The 20014-nt window shown below is 35.7% G+C and overlaps 1 protein-coding gene across 13 annotated transcripts in view; it reads left to right on the top strand.

Annotated features, from left to right (window-relative positions):
* Positions 1-568: 568 nt before the first annotated feature.
* Positions 569-20014, top strand: part of LOC105035449 (NAD(P)H-quinone oxidoreductase subunit S, chloroplastic) — a 52445-nt gene continuing 32999 nt past the window's right edge. For 7 of the 13 annotated variants that reach the window (XR_012136711.1, XM_029261956.2, XM_073248387.1 and 4 more), the window contains exon 1: positions 569-1317. Coding sequence is in view for 9 of the 13 variants with exons in the window: in XM_029261956.2 (XP_029117789.1) it covers positions 645-1313 (669 nt within the window). In the remaining 4 variants the exon portion in view is untranslated. Of the gene's footprint in view, positions 1318-2022; positions 2321-4516; positions 4573-5305; positions 5522-20014 lie in introns of those variants that run through there. The other 6 variants (XR_012136708.1, XR_012136710.1, XR_012136709.1 and 3 more) reach the window with 5 other exon arrangements.

Below are 20014 nucleotides of genomic sequence, written 5' to 3'. Positions count from 1 at the left end.
GTGTGTATATATATATATGTATATGTCTGTATATATATTTATGTATGTGTGTGTGTGTATATATGTATATATATATGTATGTTTATATATATATGTATGTATATACATATATGATGTATGTATATATTTATATATATGTATATATGTATATATACACACACATACATACATACATACGTACACACACATATGTATGTATGTATATATATATATATATATATGTATGTATGTATGTATGTATGTATATATATATATATATATATGTATGTATGTATGTGTGTATATATATATATATATATATATATGTATGTATGTATATGTATATATATATATATATGTATGTATGTATATGTATATATATATATATATATATGTATATATATATATATATATGTATATATATATATGTGTATATTGTCACACACGTATTTATATATATATATATAAATATATATATATATATATAAATATATATATATATATATAAATATATATTTTCTTTTTTCTTTTTTTCTTCGGTGACGTGGCTGGCACTGCCGATTAATATTGTGTGGTATCCTTTATCCTGTCTCCCTGGTAACCCCATCCCAAATTTGAGCTACTTCGAGCGGCTGGCGCCGTTGTCCCTCCATTTCTTCGAGTCCATGGCGTCTTCCATTCCTGTCCAAATCATCCAGAACCCTGTCCTTGGCCGCTCCTCCTTCCTCCGCAAAACCCGCCATTCCTCAATCCCTAGCAGGACCACCACCTCGGTGACCCCCTCCGCCAAGCTCCAGCTCTCCGATCTCCTTGGCGGCCGCGGCCTCTGCAACGGCGAAGTAGGCCTCTATAAGGAGCTCAACCAGGACCCCGCCCCATGTCCTGCCACCCCTCAGCCTCGATCCGGCGAGTCCCCTTCCTCGTTGCCCCGGGGCTTTGGCGACGACGCCTTCGAGAAGGAGCTGCTAGGCCTCACCGGCGGCTTCCCGGGCGGCGAGAAGGGCCTCAAGAAGTTCATCGAGGAGAACCCACCGATCGCCGGCAACGAGGAGGCGGGTCTCGTGTTCTCGGGCTCGAAGCCGAAGCCGCCGGAGCTGCCGCTCTTGCTGCCGGGGATGATCGTTGTCGTGAAGAACCCCAAGAACCCATTCTACATGTACTGCGGCATCGTCCAGAGGGTCACGGATGGGAAGGTCGGGGTGTTATTCGAGGGCGGCAATTGGGACAAGCTCATCACTTTCCGGCTGGACGAGCTCGAGCGCAGGGACAAGGGGCCTCCCATGGTCAATCCCAAGTCCGCCGTCCTGGAAGCCATCGTTCAGAAGTCGGCGTGACGTGGTAAGCTTGTAGGATTTCACAATGACAAAAAGTCCTTTTAATTGTGTAGACTATATAATAACAAGAAATCCATGTGTTTGGTCTGAAGCTTCCACTGAATTTTAAGCTTTTAGGGCATTTTGCTGTTCATTCACCTCCAGTACCGAAAGAAACAACTTTGAGTGCTAATTCACATAATGTACCGCTGATGTAAAAGTTTTCCTCCTTCCTTAGTGTCAATCATGTAGTGGCATGATAGTGTTCAAGTGGTCTTGCAAGTCCACTATTGGTTGTTCCATCTTTATTTTGGATTGGAACTCGAGTCTATGTCAAGGACAGGGACCCTTGTGATTAAAAACAGTGTATATATGGGCAGGGACCTTGAGTATGTGAGGGATGTTTTACATGCCAGAACCTTATCAACTTCCTTGAATCTTATCGATTCCATCACAGTTCCTTTGTGCTTCGCTAGTTCATATTTCCCCAGTCTATTTCGTCAAAATCATAGCAACTTGCATATGTTTTTCCATAATCCCAGGCGACTGTTGGATTGTGCTTGCAGTTTTACACCTTTAGAAGCTAAAGATTTGATGGAACACTTTGCATAATGTTTATTATAGTATAAATAATGAGCAAATCTCAATTGGAATGTATTAGCGGCGCATTCTATGTGGATTTTATATTACAAACCACCAATCTATTGTATTTCTGTCATATTGTAAGCAGCAAGACATGCTAGGGTTGCTTTCTTGGTGATGTCAGGGGGAACTGACCACAGCCAACTCAGAAGCAGGATTATTAAACTCATCATGGTCATGTTTCAGTGCACGGGGTTGCAGATGTCTTGAATTTCTTCTATTTCTTGAGCTATTTGAGCTGTTTAATTACGATAGAAGTATTCTATGGTCCGGGGTTTATCTTAAGCTGTTCTAGGATACTTCTTGGGAGCTTTGAAGGTTACAGGCTGGGTTCAAATACAAAACTATATTCCAACTTGAAGACCAGACCTTCTGCAAGTGCTTAACCTTCTGGATTATGTAATCGCTTAATTGGCCAACATTGAAAGCTTAATTTTTAATTCATGTTAATGTATAAATGCCATTCAGGTTAATAAAAAAAAATCAAATACAAAACTATTAAAGTAAAGAATGATTTCATTCATGTTAATGTATAAACCTCATGGATAGCTTAATTCAAGCATCATATGGGCATATATTATCTTAAATATAAAAAATTGTGCTTCTACTTTAAGAACTGCTTCCTCTAATATTCTAGTAGTTGACCGGAGATGCCGATTTTCCTTACTTTGTAGATTTTGTAGTAGGTTGAGTCGAGGGGCATTTGAAAGGAGTCGAGCCATTTTGGGATTGAAGATTATTAGACATTTTTTTAAGCAAATCAACACTAGAATTTAGTTTGGTCTTTACTACAAGCTTTTATGATAACTTTGACAGCCCAATGTGGTCTTCATATGAGGCGTTCGGCATCTAGTCACTTTAAAATGCACACTCTTCTTCAATGAAAATGCTCCTCTTGAAAATCCTTTCCTGAGATTTAGAGAGTGAATTAGAGGCATATGTAACCAAAAGTGCAGAAATGCCTGTCAACCTATATATATATATAAAAGAGTGATGTTAAAAAATCTTTATTATATTACATCCTTCATAAAGGCACATGCATCCAACATGCTGATTACTAGTTTGACATATGGAATAATATCATCTCTAGGGTTATAAAATGCTAAGTAAAGTTTCTTTAAGGATTTTCTTTACCTACTGGTAAGAACTCACTGTTTTAGTGAGAATCCAGTCCTTTGTTGGTGGTGATAGAGGTCTTATTTATTCACTGTTTCTTGTTCCTGTATTAGCATACTAAATTTCTATGTATTGCTGCACTTTTATCTTTATTAACAGTCTATCTAAAAGTGGTTGTGGTATATTTTATCACTCTACAACCTGTCAATTTAATGTAATCAACCGGCCACATCAGTTCAAAATCATCTTTCACTACATAATTTGGATCAGATGACATCATTTACTTTTTTTCTTTATAGAGTCCTTTCAATTTCCTTCATTCTCAGCTTATGGATGATAATTATATGAGGAGTTAACTGTAAATTGTTTAATGACTTCGGCAAGCATAAAATAAACAGATGATAGAATTTTAAGACTGACAACCTATTTCTTTAAAAACAAGGGAGAAAACACATCACAGTTTTTATTCAGTGAAGCACTAAATCATAACACAAAATTAGATTCCAGAACTTTTTAATAAAGTGATACAACAACAGCTTATGCTTAATATTGTATGATCCAGCCATACTAAATCTGATCTGAAGTAAATTTAGAGCTGCATTGAATGACTTTGTGTTATAGCCCACAAAAGCCCAAAAAAAAAAAAAAAAAAAAAAAAAAAAAAAAACAGAGTTAAACCGGGAAGAAGACTCCCGGTAGGAGTCTTCTTCTCCAGCGAGACCCAGGGACTTTAGGAGTCCTAGGATCCCTCGAAATCCTAGGACCCTCTATAAGAAGGTCTCCCCTCTCTTTGGAATCAATCTATCGGCCTCTTCTCCCTCTCTTTCTCTCCGTTTTTCCCGAAGAAGAGCCGCGGGCACAGTTGGGTTTCTCGCCGTGTTTTCTCTCCGACGAAGTCACCGGAGGTCAAGATAAACTTTCCTCCTTTTCCTCCCTTCCTTCCTCTTTCCCCCCGTGCGTTTGTGCGCGGTGGCCGGCGACGAGTATCGCCGATCTACCGATGGGAAAGAGACTCTGTTTTTTTGAGTCTCTTTTCCTTGAAATCTCCGACGCCGGCGATCGGAATTGATCGCCGGCCATGTTTCCTCCGTGACCGGAGGAGTGGCCCCGTCGGCCGCCGGCCTCCGCCGTGGCGGCCGCGGCCCGAACGGCCGATCAAGGCCTGAGGATCAAGAGTCCTCTGTTCCGACGCGGGAAGAAGAAGAAGAAGAAGAAAAAGAAGAAAAGGAAAAGAAAAAAAAGAAGAAAAAGAAGAAAAGGAAAAGAAAGGAAAAGAAAAAGAAAAAGAAAAAGAAAAGAAAAAAATTAGCAATAAAAATAAAAATAAAATTAGGATGTCCATGGATTAATTCGAAAAATGGGATGCTGTCGACGAATTGATCCTAGTGGGGATATTAGATTTTAATAATTTAGTTATTTTTAATTCGATGAAATTTTGATTTAAAATATAATATTTGACATATCAGGTTCAGAGAAGGATTTTCGAGATCCCTAGAATTTCTAGTTTGGACTTTCTTTTGAGGTAAGTAGTGTTTACTTTTACTGAATTTATCTGGTATATTATGAATTAAATAAATTTATGCATGCTTGCGATTGAAATTATTTATTGAAATAATTGTTGAAAATTATTTATGATGAAAGTTAATTGTAGAAAATTATTTATGATTGAAGTTATTTGTTGAGCAATTATTATGATGATATATGATCTCAAAGAATGTTATAATTGATTTGATTCGAATATCAATTAATTTTATTATTCTTGAAAATAATATATGAATTGAAAGACAATATAAAATTGATAACCTGACTGTGTTGAGGACCCCGCCAATGGGGGCATATACGTTGGCAATTGACTGTCCTGAGGATTTATGTCGCCAGTGAGACCAGCGACATGTCGCCAGATAGACCAGCGACAAAACCGCCAGCTAGACCAGCAGTTTCAAAGGACTTGGCTGCCAGATGATTCGCAGCCCACCGCAAGCAGATACGCGGTATTATGACCCTGCCACAGGGATAATGTGGTCATAGTCATGGTTGGTAAGAAGAATTTAAGAAATTGATGAATTTAAGAAGAAAAGCATAATTAAAAATTATGATGAATTGACTTTTATATATGATTGACAGTATGAATATGATTTCATGAAATTACATATTGATTTGTTATGCATAGTATTATTTGCCTGATTATTCAGTTAAAGGTATACACTGCTTACTGGGCTATTTAGCTCATGATAAGTTTTATGTTTTTCTTACAGATCCAGAAAATTAGCATAATGCGAGATTTCGGTTGGGAGAGCGATTAGAGATGGAGTTAACTCATTGATTTAGGATTTTTCTCAGAATTGATTCAAGACCTTTAGTTTTGTTTTTTAGTATTGACTTTGTCAGACAGTTACTTTCTTTTGAATACTTAGTTTTGATTTGTTATTTGAACCAAGGTTTGATTATTGAATAAAGAAAAATTTATTTAACTGTTTGTGAAGATATCATGATGAGATGCCTTGCATGCTTATGAGAAAAGTATTCTATAAGTATGCGGCGGTTGCCATGACCCTCGATTCACAATCTCGGGTCGGGGGCGTGACAATAAATATGGTATCAGAGCATAAGTAGATAGATAGAGACATGTAGAATAAAGTGAGCGAGTGATGGGTAGACATTAGGAAATTGAAAGGTTAGTTATGATGATTATGATTTGACCTGTCACAAGTTATAACCTTATTAAGGATAAGTTTTATCTCAAATCTAACATAGGTCAATATGCCTCCACGACAAGCGAGGAATACTCAAGGAGTGGTAGGAGGGACATCAAATCCACTTGGCGATAATACTCCCCAATTAAACAGCGGTACAACTCAGCAGGAGGGAATCCATGATCCTACCGGAAATACTCCGACAGTACAGCAGGAGCCGAACATGACTCAACTAATGCAAACTCTGATCGGAGTAGTTCAAACACAGCAACAGTTACTTCAACAACAACATGCACAGCCACGTCAGCAATTTCCACCGATATCTGGACATGGAGAACATCCGATGCAGAGAAACAATATCGTCGAATTTAAGAAGCTAGCTCCTCCAGCCTTCAAAGGGACTATCGAGCCACTAGAAGCAGAAAACTGGATTATGAAAATGGAGAAGGCCTTCGCCGTGTAAGAATGCCATGATGAAGAGAAGATCCGCTATACAGCATATTTGCTACAAGGCGAGGTATACAACTGGTGGCGTATACTGGAACAAAAATATGAGCACGATGGGATACCACTCACTTGAGAGAGATTTCGAGATGAATTCTTTGACAAGTATTTCTCCCGAAGTGTCAGAATACAGAAAGAACAGGAGTTCATTCACCTGAGATAGGGTAACAGATCCGTTGCAGAATATGAAGCCAAATTCACGGAGTTAGCCAAATTTATTCCGAGACTGGTTGAGATTGAGCAAGACAGAGTACATAAATTTAAAATGGGACTGAAGACAGAAATCAGGAGACAGGTTGTACCCTATGAGCTAACTACCTATGCCTCAGTTGTGAACAAAGCTCTAATAATTGAGAGAGAAGCTAATGAAGCTCATGCGGAGCGTGAACGGAATCAGAAGAAGAGAAATAGGTTTAGTGGAACTCAAGGACGAAACCAGAACAATAAGGTTCCAGCAAAGAAGCCAGCAACTGATAAGAATCGTGAGAATAAGGCAGCTAGATGTTCGAGATGCGGTCGAAGAGAGCATGAGACTTCTAATTGCCCATGGAATACTGGTTCGTGTTTTAGATGTGGCCAGAAAGGACACAAGATTGCAGATTATCCACAGATGGACGAAAATAGATCAACACAAGTAAAGGACGGAGGTCAAAGGCCGAAAACTCAAGGAAGAATCTATGCTCTCACACAACAGGATGCTCAGGCCTCCAATGCTGTGGTGACAGGTACCATTCCTGTATCTGGTATTCATGCTTCAGTTTTGTTTGATTCTGGTGCTACACACTCCTTTATATCCACTACTTTTATTAGACAGCATGATATAGGTTGTGAACCCATGAAAATCAAATTATATGTTGAGACACCAGTTGGTGGTATTTTGAGTACCGAAAGTGTGTGCAAGTCATGTAGTATCAAGATAGGAGAAAGAGAATTATCGACAGATTTGGTGGTCCTGGATATGCATGATTTCGATGTCATTCTAGGAATAGATTGGCTGGCTACCTATCATGCTTCTGTGGATTGTCATGAAAAGAGAGTGAACTTTCACATACCGAAAAAATTAACTTTTAGTTTTGATGGAAGTATAGGAACCACCCCTCCACGTATTATTTCACTTGAACAAGCTAGACAGATGATAAGAAAGGGATGTAGAGGTTACCTAGTATCAATAAAGAATAAAGAACATGATGAATTGAAGTTATAGGATATTCCTATCGTAAATGAATTTTCGGATGTATTCATTGATGATTTAGTCGGTCTACCACCAGATAGAGAAATTAAATTTACTATTGAGTTGGCACCTAATACCAATCCGATTTCTAAAGCTCCTTACAGAATGGCCCCTATGGAGTTAAAGGAGTTAAAAGATCAATTACAGGATTTATTGGATAAAGGTTTTATAAGGCCTAGTGTATCTCCTTGGGGAGCTCCAGTATTATTTGTGAAGAAGAAAGATGGTAGTATGAGACTCTGTATCGACTATAGAGAGTTGAATAAAAATACTATCAGAAATAAGTATCCTCTACCTCGAATTGATGATTTGTTTGATCAGCTGCAAGGTGCACAAGTCTTTGCTAAAATAGATTTTCGTTCAGGGTATCATCAGTTAAAAATTAAAACAGAGGACATACCAAAGACGGCATTTAGAACTCGTTATGGACATTATGAATTTTTAGTGATGCCTTTTGGGTTAACCAATGCTCCAGCAGCCTTTATGGATTTAATGAACAGAATATTCAGATCTTATCTTGATAAATTTGTTGTCGTATTTATTGACGATATCTTGATATATTCAAGAAGTAAATTGGAGCATGAAGAATATTTACGGTGTGTACTACAAATATTGAGGAAAGAAAAACTTTATGCCAAATTTAAGAAGTGTGAATTTTGGTTGGATAAAATAGCATTTTTAGGACACATCGTATCTAAGGATGGAATTTTTGTGGATCCAGCTAAAGTGGAAGCTGTGATGCAGTGGAACTGACCTACAAATATTTCTGAGATTCGAAGTTTTCTAGGAATGGCAGGATATTACAGACGATTTGTAGAAGGATTTTTCCGCATAGCTGCACCTTTGACTCGTCTTACTCAAAAATATGTTAAATTCGAGTGGTCTGAAGATTGTGAACAGAGTTTCCAAGAATTAAAACAACGATTAGTGTCAGCCCCTATCCTTACTATACCAACAGGAGATGAAGGTTTCACAATATATAGTGATGCATCTAACAAGGGACTCGGCTGTGTATTAATGCAACATGGTAAGGTAGTAGCCTATGCCTCAAGACAATTGAAACCATATGAACAGAATTATCCGACACATGATTTGGAATTAGCTGCAGTGATTTTTGCCCTAAAAATTTGGAGACATCACTTATACGGTGCGCAGTGTGAAGTGTTTACTGATCATAAGAGTTTGAAGTATATTTTTACACAGAAAGAATTAAACATGAGACAGAGAAGGTGGTTAGAACTATTAAAGGATTATGATTTAACAATCCATTATCATCCGAAAAAAGCTAATGTTGTTGCTGATGTCCTTAGTAGAAAATCTGTGGGAAATTTGGCGGTTTTAATCACACACCAAAGTCAATTGTTAAAGGATATAAGAAAACTGGAATTAGACATCCGAATATATGACTCAACAGTACAGTTAGCCAACATGAGGGTTCAGCCAACACTCATTGAAAGAATTTTAGTTGCCCAGAATGATGATCCACAACTAATGAAAATAAGAAATTCAGTGGAAGCTGGTGTTCAATCTGAATTCAAGATACATGAAGACGGTTCGTTAAGGTTCGACAACAGGATTTGCGTACCCAATGATTCAGCACTCAAGCATGAAATACTTCAGGAAGTACACCAGACCGGTTATACAGTTCATCCGGGAGGTACCAAGATGTATAGAGACCTAAAAGAAATGTACTGGTGGAATAATATGAAGAGAGAGATCGCTCAATTCGTGGCTCAATGTTTGGTGTGTCAACAAGTTAAAGCTGAACATCAGAGACCTACGGGACTACTTCAACCTCTTGATATTCCAGTTTGAAAGTGGAAACATATCACTATGGATTTTGTAACTGGACTACCGAAGACTCCCAGTAAAAATGATGCAGCCTGGGTGATTGTGGACCGATTGACAAAGTCTGCACACTTTCTTCCAATTAGAGTTGGATTTACCTTGGAAAGACTAGCAAAGTTATATATGAAAGAAATTGTAAGACTACATGGAATTCCAGTGACCATCGTATCGGATCGAGACACCAGATTTGTATCACAGTTTTGGAAGAGCTTACACAAGGCATTAGGAACAAAATTGAACTTCAGTACAACTTTTCATCCACAGACTGATGGTCAGTCAGAGAGAACTATTCAGATCTTAGAAGATATGTTGAGAACTTGTATTTTGGATATGAAGAGTTCATGGGATGAGCATCTACCTTTGATTGAGTTCGCTTACAATAACAGTTATCAAGCTAGCATTGGTATGGCACCTTACGAAGCTTTATATGGTAGAAGATGTCGATCACCGATTCACTGGGATGATGTCGGTGAGCGAAGAATATTGGGTTCCGAACTTGTTCAACAAGCAGTCGAAAAGATTCAATTAATTAAAGAACGACTACGGGCAGCACAAAGCAGACAGAAAAGTTATGCAGACAACAGGAGACGAAAATTAGAGTTTCAAGTCGGTGACCATGTGTTTCTCAAAGTATCTCCTTCAAAAGGAATCTCAAGATTTGACATTCGTGGCAAATTGAATCCTAGATATGTGGGTCCGTTTGAGATTTTGGAAAGAATTGGTGAGGTGGCTTATCGACTTGCCTTACTCCCTTCACTTGCAGGAGTACATAATGTTATGTTTCTATGTTAAAGAAATATTTATCAGATCCAAGTCACATTGTGGAACTTGAACCAGTACAAGCCAGGAAGGATCTAACATATCAAGAATACCCGATACGGATCGTAGACCGTAAAGAACAGGTGCTGAGACGTCGCAACATTCCTTATGTCAAGGTACAGTGGAGTCGACATTCAGAAAGAGAAGCTACTTGGGAGCTAGAGGAAGAAATGAAGCAAAAATATCTCCAGCTCTTCGAGACTATAGGTATGAAAAATTTCGAGGACGAAATTTCTTTTTAGGGGTGAAGAATGTTATAGCCCAAAACCCATTACAGCCCACAAAATTCCAAAAAAAAAAAAAAAATACAGAGTTAAATCGGGAAGAAGACTCCCGGTAGGAGTCTTCTTCTCCGGTGAGACCCAGAGACTTTAGGAGTCCTTGGATCCCTCGAAATCCTAGGACCCTCTATAAGAAGGTCTCCCCTCTCTTTGGAATCAATCTATCGGCCTCTTCTCCCTCTCTTTCTCTCCGTTTTTTTCGAAGAAGAGCCGCGGGCACAGTTGGGTTTCTCGCTGTGTTTTCTCTCCGACGAAGTCACCGGAGGTCAAGGTAAGCTTCCCTCCTTTTCCTCCTTTCCTTCCTCTTTCCCCCCGTGCGTTTGTGCGCGGTGGCCGGCGACGAGTGTCGCCGATCTACCGATGGGAAAGAGACTCTGTTTTTTTGAGTCTCTTTTCTTTGAAATCTCCGGCGCCGGCGATCGGAATTGATCGCCGGCCATGTTTCCTCCGTGACCGGAGGAGTGGCCCCGTCGGTCGCCGGCCTCCGCCGTGGCGGCCGGTCCCGAACGGCCGATCAAGGCTTGAGGACCAAGAGTCCTCTGTTTCGACGCGGGAAGAAGAAGAAGAAGAAGAAAAAGAAGAAAAGGAAAAGAAAAAAAGAAAAAAAAAGAAGAAAAGGAAAAGAAAGGAAAAGAAAAAGAAAAAAAAATAGCAATAAAAAATAAAAATAAAATTTAGGATGTCCATGGATTAATTCGAAAAATGGGATGCTGTCGACGAATTGATCCTAGTGGGGATATTAGATTTTAATAATTTAGTTATTTTTAATTTGATGAAATTTTGATTTAAAATATAATATTTGACATATCAGGTTCAGAGAAGGATTTTGAGATCCTTAGAATTTCTAGTTTGGACTTTCTTTTGAGGTAAGTAGTGTTTACTTTTACTAAATTTATCTGGTATATTATGAATTAAATAAATTTATGCATGCTTGCGATTGAAATTATTTATTGAAATAATTATTGAAAATTATTTATGATGAAAGTTAATTGTAGAAAATTATTTATGATTGAAGTTATTTGTTGAGCAATTATTATGATGATAATGATCTCAAAGAATGTTTATTGATTTGACTCGAATATCAATTAATTTTATTATTCTTGAAAATAATATATGAATTGGAAGACAATATGAAATTGACAACCTGACTGTGTTGAGGATCCCGCCAATGGGGGCATATACGTTGGCAATTGACTGTCCTGAGGATTTATGTCGTCAGTGAGACCAGCGACATGTCGCCAGATAGACCAGCGACAAAACCGCCAGCTAGACTAGCGGTTCCAAAGGACTTGGCTGCCAGATGATTCGCAGCCCACCGCAAGCAGATACGCGGTATTATGACCCTGCCACAGGGATAATGTGGTCATAGTCATGGTTGGTAAGAAGAATTTAAGAAATTGATGAATTTAAGAAGAAAAGCATAATTAAAAATTATGATGAATTGACTTTTATATATGATTGACAGTATGAATATGATTTCATGAAATTACATATTGATTTGTTATGCATAGTATTATTTGCCTGATTATTCAGTTAAAGGTATACACTACTTACTGGGCTATTTAGCTCATGATAAGTTTTATGTTTTTCTTACAGATCCAGAAAATTACATAATGCGGGATTTCGGTTGGGAGAGCGATTAGAGATGGAGTTAACTCATTGATTTAGAATTTTTCTCAGAATTGATTCAAGACCTTTAGTTTTGTTTTTTAGTATTGACTTTGTCAGACAGTTACTTTCTTTTGAACACTTAGTTTTGATTTATTATTTGAATCAAGGTTTGATTATTGAATAAAGAAAAATTTATTTAACTGTTTGTGAAGATATTATGATGAGATGCCTTGCATGCTTATGGAAAAAGTATTCTATAAGTATGCGGCGGTTGCCATGACCCTCGACGATTCAAATCTCGGGTCGGGGGCGTGACAGGTTTAGATTGGATCCGATCATCTAATTTCATCTAATCAAAATCTAATTAGGACCTAAATGATCCAAAGTTTGACTATCAGATCAAATCAGATTCGAAGTGATAGGACCAAGATTTCTTCATCGATTTCATAAAATCAAGTGGAGAGAGAAAATCAGAGGAGAGAGAATTCATGAGGTACAATTCGAATTGATCAGGTGAAACAATCCAACATTACGATTGGTCCAATATCTCGATTGGTGAAATCAACATGATCAAATCAAGTCATGGCTAGATCGAAATCATGGATGATCAAATCTAAAGATTCATGGTCTGATTAAGGTGGGTGCCAGTATGCTGTCTGACAATCATGGATCAGAATTCTTTATTAGAATCAGATCAGAACTATTAAAAAAAATTTCTTCGTTCACTAACCTTTTTAGAGAAAGAATCAATCAAGAGAGAGAATATTTTAGAGAGAGAAAATTTTAGAGAGAGAAAATTTTAGAGAGAGAAAACTCATCTTGGATTCTTCAGATAATATGATTCAATAAATTCGATCGATCAGATCAAATCATGCTAAGATTATCATATGGATAATTTAATAAAATTATAGAAATTAAAATCTTAAAAATATCTAATCTGATCAAAGTGGGTGTCGGTATACCGTCCGACGATCGCAGATCAAAAATCCATCACTAGGATCATTTAAATTCATCATCATTCTTCTCAAAATTTTAAAAATCTTAGGAGAGAGAAATAATCTAGAGAGAGAATTTTAGAGAGAGAAAGGAGAAAAAAAAATCTAATTTTAGAGAGAGAAAATACTAGTTCAGGCTGAAAAAAGAGAGGGAAGAGAGAGAAACTCTCTTTCTTATATTTTATTATTTATATCATTATTATTAATTAATTTATTTTATTTTTCTTTTTTCTTTTCTTTCTTTTTTTTTCTTCTTTTTTTCTTCACGAAAAAAGAGGAGAAAATCCTATTTATTATTATTATATTATTTTTTTTTTTTTCTTTTTTTCCTTTTTCTTTTCTTTTTCTTTTCTTTCTTTTCCTTCTTTTCTTTTTTTTTTTTTCTTTTCCTTCTTCTTCTTTTCTTTTTCTTTTTCTTTCCTTCTTCTTCTTCTTTTCTTCTTCTTCCCGTGGGTTCCTTTGGGCCGAAACAGGGGATCTCACAATCCCTATTGGCTGGCCGACCGATGGTGCAACCGGCATGGGGCGGCCGTTGGCAGGAGGGGGGCGACCCAACGATGAGAGGAGGGCCAAACCGATGGTCGGCGGTGACCACCGACGTTGGAAATCAAAGAAAAACGGTAAAAAAAATAAAAATTTTCTTTCGCAATAAAATCTGACGACTTCGGTCACCGGCGAGCATGCACACTGGCACGAGAAGGAAAGGGGAGAAGAGAGGAAGGGGAGGAGGCTTACCTCCGACGCTGGCGAGGCTTTTCCGGCGAGCAATTGGATAGACACAGGGACGGGTCTCCGTGAGGATTTTCCGACGATTGCCGTCGTTTTGCCCCAGGATTTCTCGATGAGAGGGAGAGAGGAGGGTTCTCCTCCTTAAATAGAGCTGGAGGGGGCTCTTTCCGACTCCAATTGGGATCCGGCGAGAGGAGGAAGAAGACTCCCAAATTTTTTTTTTTTGGGCTTTGGTGGGCTGGGATTCTCACTCGGGTTGGGCCCTCACATTCTTCCCCTCTAAAAGAAATTTCGTCCTCGAAATTTTTTTTTTGTTTGAGTCTTCATAGTTTCTTACTTGAATCTCATCCACAAATATTTTAATATTCTAATTCTTGATATAAATTCATTCTTAAATCATTTCATAAGAAAAAAAAAAGTCAATACATCAAATATTGATCTGAAATGGAACCATTCATTTTCTTATTTATCAAGATCAACATCTCAAAGATTTTCAATATTTCAAGATTTCGAAATTATGATCTCATTTTCTGTAAAAATTAATGTTCAATACCTCATAACTAGATCAAAATCAAATCTATCTCTTGTGAATAGAAGAAAATCAATGTCTCTATTCTTGCATAAGAACTTCATTCATCATCATTATTTATTTTTTATTTTATTTATTTCAAAATATTAATTACTCTTAATTTCAACCCATCATAAGATAGGAAAACATACTTCTATGAATCATTTGATGACATCCTAATCAATCAAAATTCAAAAATATTTTCTCTTATTCGTACTTTCAAAGGTTGAAGATTTATCATTTCAATCTCATTCTCGAACTTTTGATATTTTAATTCTCGATACAACTTCATCATTAAGTCATTTCATAAAGATCAATATCACTAATGTTGATTAGAATTAATATCACTAGTTCTAGTCATCGAAATTTTCTGACTCAAACCCTCAAACTCTTAAATATTCTAATTCTTGAAGTAAATTTTATCATTAAGTCATTCCATAATAAAAATCAATAACTCAAAAATTGATCTAAATCAAAATATATTTTTCTTATAATCAAAATCAATATCTTTATTCTAAGTAAGTATATCAATTTTTTTATCTAAACATTAATAACTCTTAATTAATCGATTCATTATCAAATTAAATTATAAATAACTCCAATCCATCTTTTATAGAATAATCGTCAATATCAATAGATAACCTCAATCTTTTTTATTCAGTCAGAGAAATAATAATGATCAAAAGAGTCCAAACTTCAAATTTTATTATATCTTGGAGATAAATATTTGAGTATAATAATCTAAGATCAAAATCATTATTCGATAAACAATCTCAAATTCTTCTTAATAAATAAAAAATTATAAAATTTAATTCTAGGATAGAGAAAATTTATCTCTAAATATTCTAAATCTAAAATCAAAAATCAAGGGTCCACTCATCTAGAATTAGGATGCTAAATATATATATATATTTTTTAGCATAATAGGTGGAAGCACTACTTTTAAAAATCACATTAGAATATTTAAAATAATTTAAAATTTTAAAATATTATTCTTCCTAATATCAATAAATTTTTTGTATCAAATTATATCATCTATCATAATTTTTTGACTCAAAAAATCAACATTCCTCACTTACTCAAAGTAATCCAGATTATCATGCTTCCGCTGCGCACTCTGATCTAACAATCAAAATTTCTTAGCTTCACCAAAAAAATTTTGATCAAATTACTTCTTTACCTTATCAATAGAAAAAAAAAATTTTAATTTTAAATTTCAATTGAAGCCAAAAAATTAACCTTCGATTCTCATTCATACCTTTACTGGTATACAATAATCTTGATTAACTCTTGAGTCCAATATCATATTTAAAGCCATCGTATAGATTTATTATAATCAATATGATTCAAATCTTAATTCTCATATCAATTCAATTCGATAATTTTCAAACAAAAAATTCTTATAAGTCAAATTAATGAAGAAAAAAATCTTTCGATGCTCCACTAAATTTGGACATAATCAGAATATATAAGAATTTTAAATTATTATTTTATTTTCTAAAATTTTTATCATCAGGATCTTCAATATCTATCAAATATCCTTTCATAACAATCATACAAGCTTCAAAAAATCAAATCTCCATTTAATAGTAGATTCAATTAGGGACATCGTTAACAAAAGCAAAGGAACTCCATATCAATTCCTAAATACAAAATTTTTAAATTGTAAATTCATATGGATCCCTTAATCTGAAATAAATATAAATCAGATCCTTTGTCTTAATCTAAAGATATCAATTTCTCATTAACAACCTCAACAATAATATCAGAAAATCTCTTGATCAACTTAGATACGAAATCTTTAAATTGAAATTTCATACACATCATGTAGTCTCCAAGAGATATAATAAGATCCATTATTTAGATCTAAGGATGATGATTAAAGATTTTAGTACGATGAATATCCTATAATCTCAAAATCAATTTCATCAATAAGACATAGGTTTCTTTGCAATATCTTCAAATATGCATTCATCCTAATATGCCACTTTATATATAATCCACATATCAAATTCAATTTCGATAAATATTCCAATCAAGCATCATAAAAAGATTTTTCTTAGCCCATTCTGGAACAACATTTTATTATCAAATCTTTATCTTACCAATAATAGTCAACTTCTCAACTAGAAGTAATATCATAGTATTATTCTCACATCGAATTTGAACTTACGATTCACTTGAATAACCAATGATCAAATTAATAACCATAATGCACAATAAAATTTTATGTCAATCCTTTTGTGATTACTTTCAATCAAAATATAACTAATCATATCATAATCCATAGATTATCCATCATATTTCAAACTCCATATGTCATAATCTCTTGCGATCCTTTTATACAAAATCTCAATGTTTAATCAAAATTTTTAAATATTTCTCCCACTACAATCATTAAAGATCTACACTATAATGTCCATAGTGTCTATCCACTTATACCCATTCTATATCTGATTCTATGTTTCATAATTCATCCACTTATGCTCTGATACCACTTTAATTGTCACGCCCCCGACCCGAGATTGTGAATCGAGGGTCATGGCAACCACCGCATACTCATAGAAAACTCTTCCTATAAGCATGCAAGACATCTTATCATACTATCCTAAAACAACAGCGGAATAATTAGTCAATAATTTAAATTCAAAATATAACGACCTAAATTTTTTTTTTAATGTTTCAATAAATTCAGCAATGATTCATAGTTCTTACATCAAATTCAATAAGACTTTCAACCGAAAATAAAAGTATAGAGATTCTGCTTCTGATCACTCTTCCATTCATATCTTGTATCATCTTAATTCCTCAACATCTGTAAAAATAGTAAAATAGGAGGAAATGAGCTAGACAGCCCAGTAAGCAATGATCACTTCTCAACAGATTTTATTAGGCATTTAAGTAAATAATCATTTATAGAAAATAAGCATATAAAGTTCATCAATTCGAAATCAATTTTAATTATGCAATATAATTCATGCCAAATTCATTTCTTTTTCGAAAATTCAAGTTTCTTTCGAGATTTCAATTTCTTTTGTTCTTCAATTCTTTTCGTCAACTATGAGCTATGACCATATTTTTTCTGTGGCAGGGTCATAACACCGCGTATCTTCTTGCGGTGAGCTGTGAATCATCTGGCAGTAAAGTCCTTCAGAACCACTGGTCTCTCTGGCGGTTTGTCGCTGGTCTCTCTGGTGACGTAAACCCTCAGGACAAATCAATTACCAACGTATATGCCCCCATTGGCAGGGTCCTTTACATAGTCGGTTGTCAATTCATATTGTTCTTATATCAGAATTCTTCATAAATCATATTTCATATTCTAATTTAGATTACAAAATATATAATCATGTAGTATCGAAATCAATCAATATAATGCATCATGAAATCAATATGTTCAATCATGCTTCATCATAACATTTCAAATAAGATATTTTCATAACAAAATATCATTCATCCAATTCATGCATCGTTTCACAAATCATGTCAAAAAAAAATACATTATAATTTGTCGATAAATCTAGAAAAAATGAAACATTACTTACCTCAAACGCATTCCAATAAATCCACATAATTCTATAAATTTTCTTTCAAAATTCTGTTCGTAGATCATATCGCGATATCCCATGATCAAACATCCACAATCCTATACAGAATCAATTTCAATAATTAGAAAGAATACGAATACCATATTTTAACGGTTTAGATTGGATCCGATCATCTAATTTCATCTAATCAAAATCTAATTAAGACCTAAACGATCCAAAGTTTGACTATCAGATCAAATCGGATTTGAAGTGATAGGACCGAGGTTTCTTCATCGATTTCATAAAATCAAGTGGAGAGAGAAAATCAAAGGAGAGAGAATTCATAAGGTACAATTCGAATTGATCAGTTGACACAATCCAATATTACGATTGGTCCAATATCTCGATTGATGAAATCAACATGATCAAATCAAGTCATGGCTAGATCGAAATCATGGATGATCAAATCTAAAGATTCATGATCGGATTAAGGTGGGGTGCCAGTACGCTGTCTGACAATCATGGATCAGGATTCTTCATTAGAATCAGATCAGGACTATTAAAAGAAATTTCTTCATTCACTAACCTTTTTAGAGAGAAAATCAATCAAGAGAGAGAATATTTTAGAGAGAGAAAATTTTAGAGAGAGAAAATTCTAGAGAGAGAAAACTCATCTTGGATTCTTCAGACAATATGATTCAACAAATTCGATCGATCAGATCAAATCATACTAAGATTATCATATGGATAATTTAATAAAATTATAGAAATTAAAATCTTAAAAATACCTAATCTGATCAAAGTGGATGTCGGTATACCGTCTGATGATCGCAGATCAAAAATCAATCACTAGGATCATTTAAATTCATCATCATTCTTCTCAAAATTCTAGAAAATCTTAGGAGAGAGAAATAATCTAGAGAGAGGATTCTAGAGAGAGAAAGTAGAGAGAGAAAGTCCAATTCTAGAGAGAGAAAATACTAGTTCAGGCTGAAGAAAGAGAGGAAGAGAGAGAAACTCTCTTTCTCATATTTTATTATTTATATCATTATTTATTAATTAATTTATTTTATTTTTCTTTCTTCTTTTCTTTCTTTTTTTTTCTTCTTTTTTTTTCTTCACGAAAAGAGAGGAGAAAATCATATTTATTATTATTATATTATATTTCTTCTTCTTTTTCTTTTTTTTTCTTTTTTTTTTTCTTTTCTTTTCTCTTTTTTTTTCTTTTTTTTTCTTTTCTTTTCCTTCTTCTTCTTTTCTTTTTCTTTTCTTTTTCTTTTCTTTCTTCTTCTTCTTCTTTTCTTCTTCTTCCCGTGGGTTCCTTTTGGCCGAAACAAGGGATCTCACAATCCCCTGTTGGCTGGCCGGCCGACGGTGCAACCGGCGTGGGACGGCCGTCGGTAGAAGGGGGCGACCCATCGACGAGAGGAGGGCCAAACCGATGGTTGGCGGTGACCACCGACATCGAAAATCAAAGAAAAAACTGTAAAAAAAATAAAAATTTTCTTTCGCAATAAAATCCGGCGACTCCGATCGCCGACGAGCGTGCACACCGGCACGGGAAGGAAAAGAAGAGAAGAGAGGAAGGGAGGAGGTTTACTTCCGACGCCGGCGAGGCTTTTCCGGCGAGCAATTGGACGGACACAGGGATGGGTCTCCGTGAGGATTTTCCGACGATTGCCACCGTTTTGCCCCGGAATTTCTCGATGAGAGGGAGAGAGGAGGGTTCTCCTCCTTAAATAGAGCCGGAGGGGCTCTTTCCGACTCCAATTGGGAGCCGGCGAGAGGAGGAAGAAGACTCCCGAAGGGAGTCTTCTCCACTGTTTTTCTTTCTTTTTTTTTTTGGGCTTTGGTGGGCTGGGATTCTCACTCGGGTTGGGCCCTCACACTTACCTTGGTGGTTGATGAATTTAGCCTCTAAATCATGCTCTCCTTCTTGCACCAAACCACTTGAATTTGCTCATTATGGCCTCCAATCAGATAAAGAAATCTAACAGCATTCGCAATTAGCTTGATATATAGCACGGAAAGGATCCTGTTATCTACTCCCATTTAGGTCCATGACAATCCTAAAGATTCCTTTATAAGTTGGATACTTGGTGTTTGTGCTGCTATATTTGATTCAGAAATCCATGTGTTGGTGGCCTTGGTGGTGGAG

Source organism: Elaeis guineensis, chromosome 14, assembly GCF_000442705.2.
Source record: "Elaeis guineensis isolate ETL-2024a chromosome 14, EG11, whole genome shotgun sequence".
In the NCBI taxonomy this organism is placed as follows: Eukaryota; Viridiplantae; Streptophyta; class Magnoliopsida; order Arecales; family Arecaceae; genus Elaeis; species Elaeis guineensis.
Note: the sequence above shows the minus strand (reverse complement) of the source record. Positions and strands in the feature narration are given on the sequence as shown.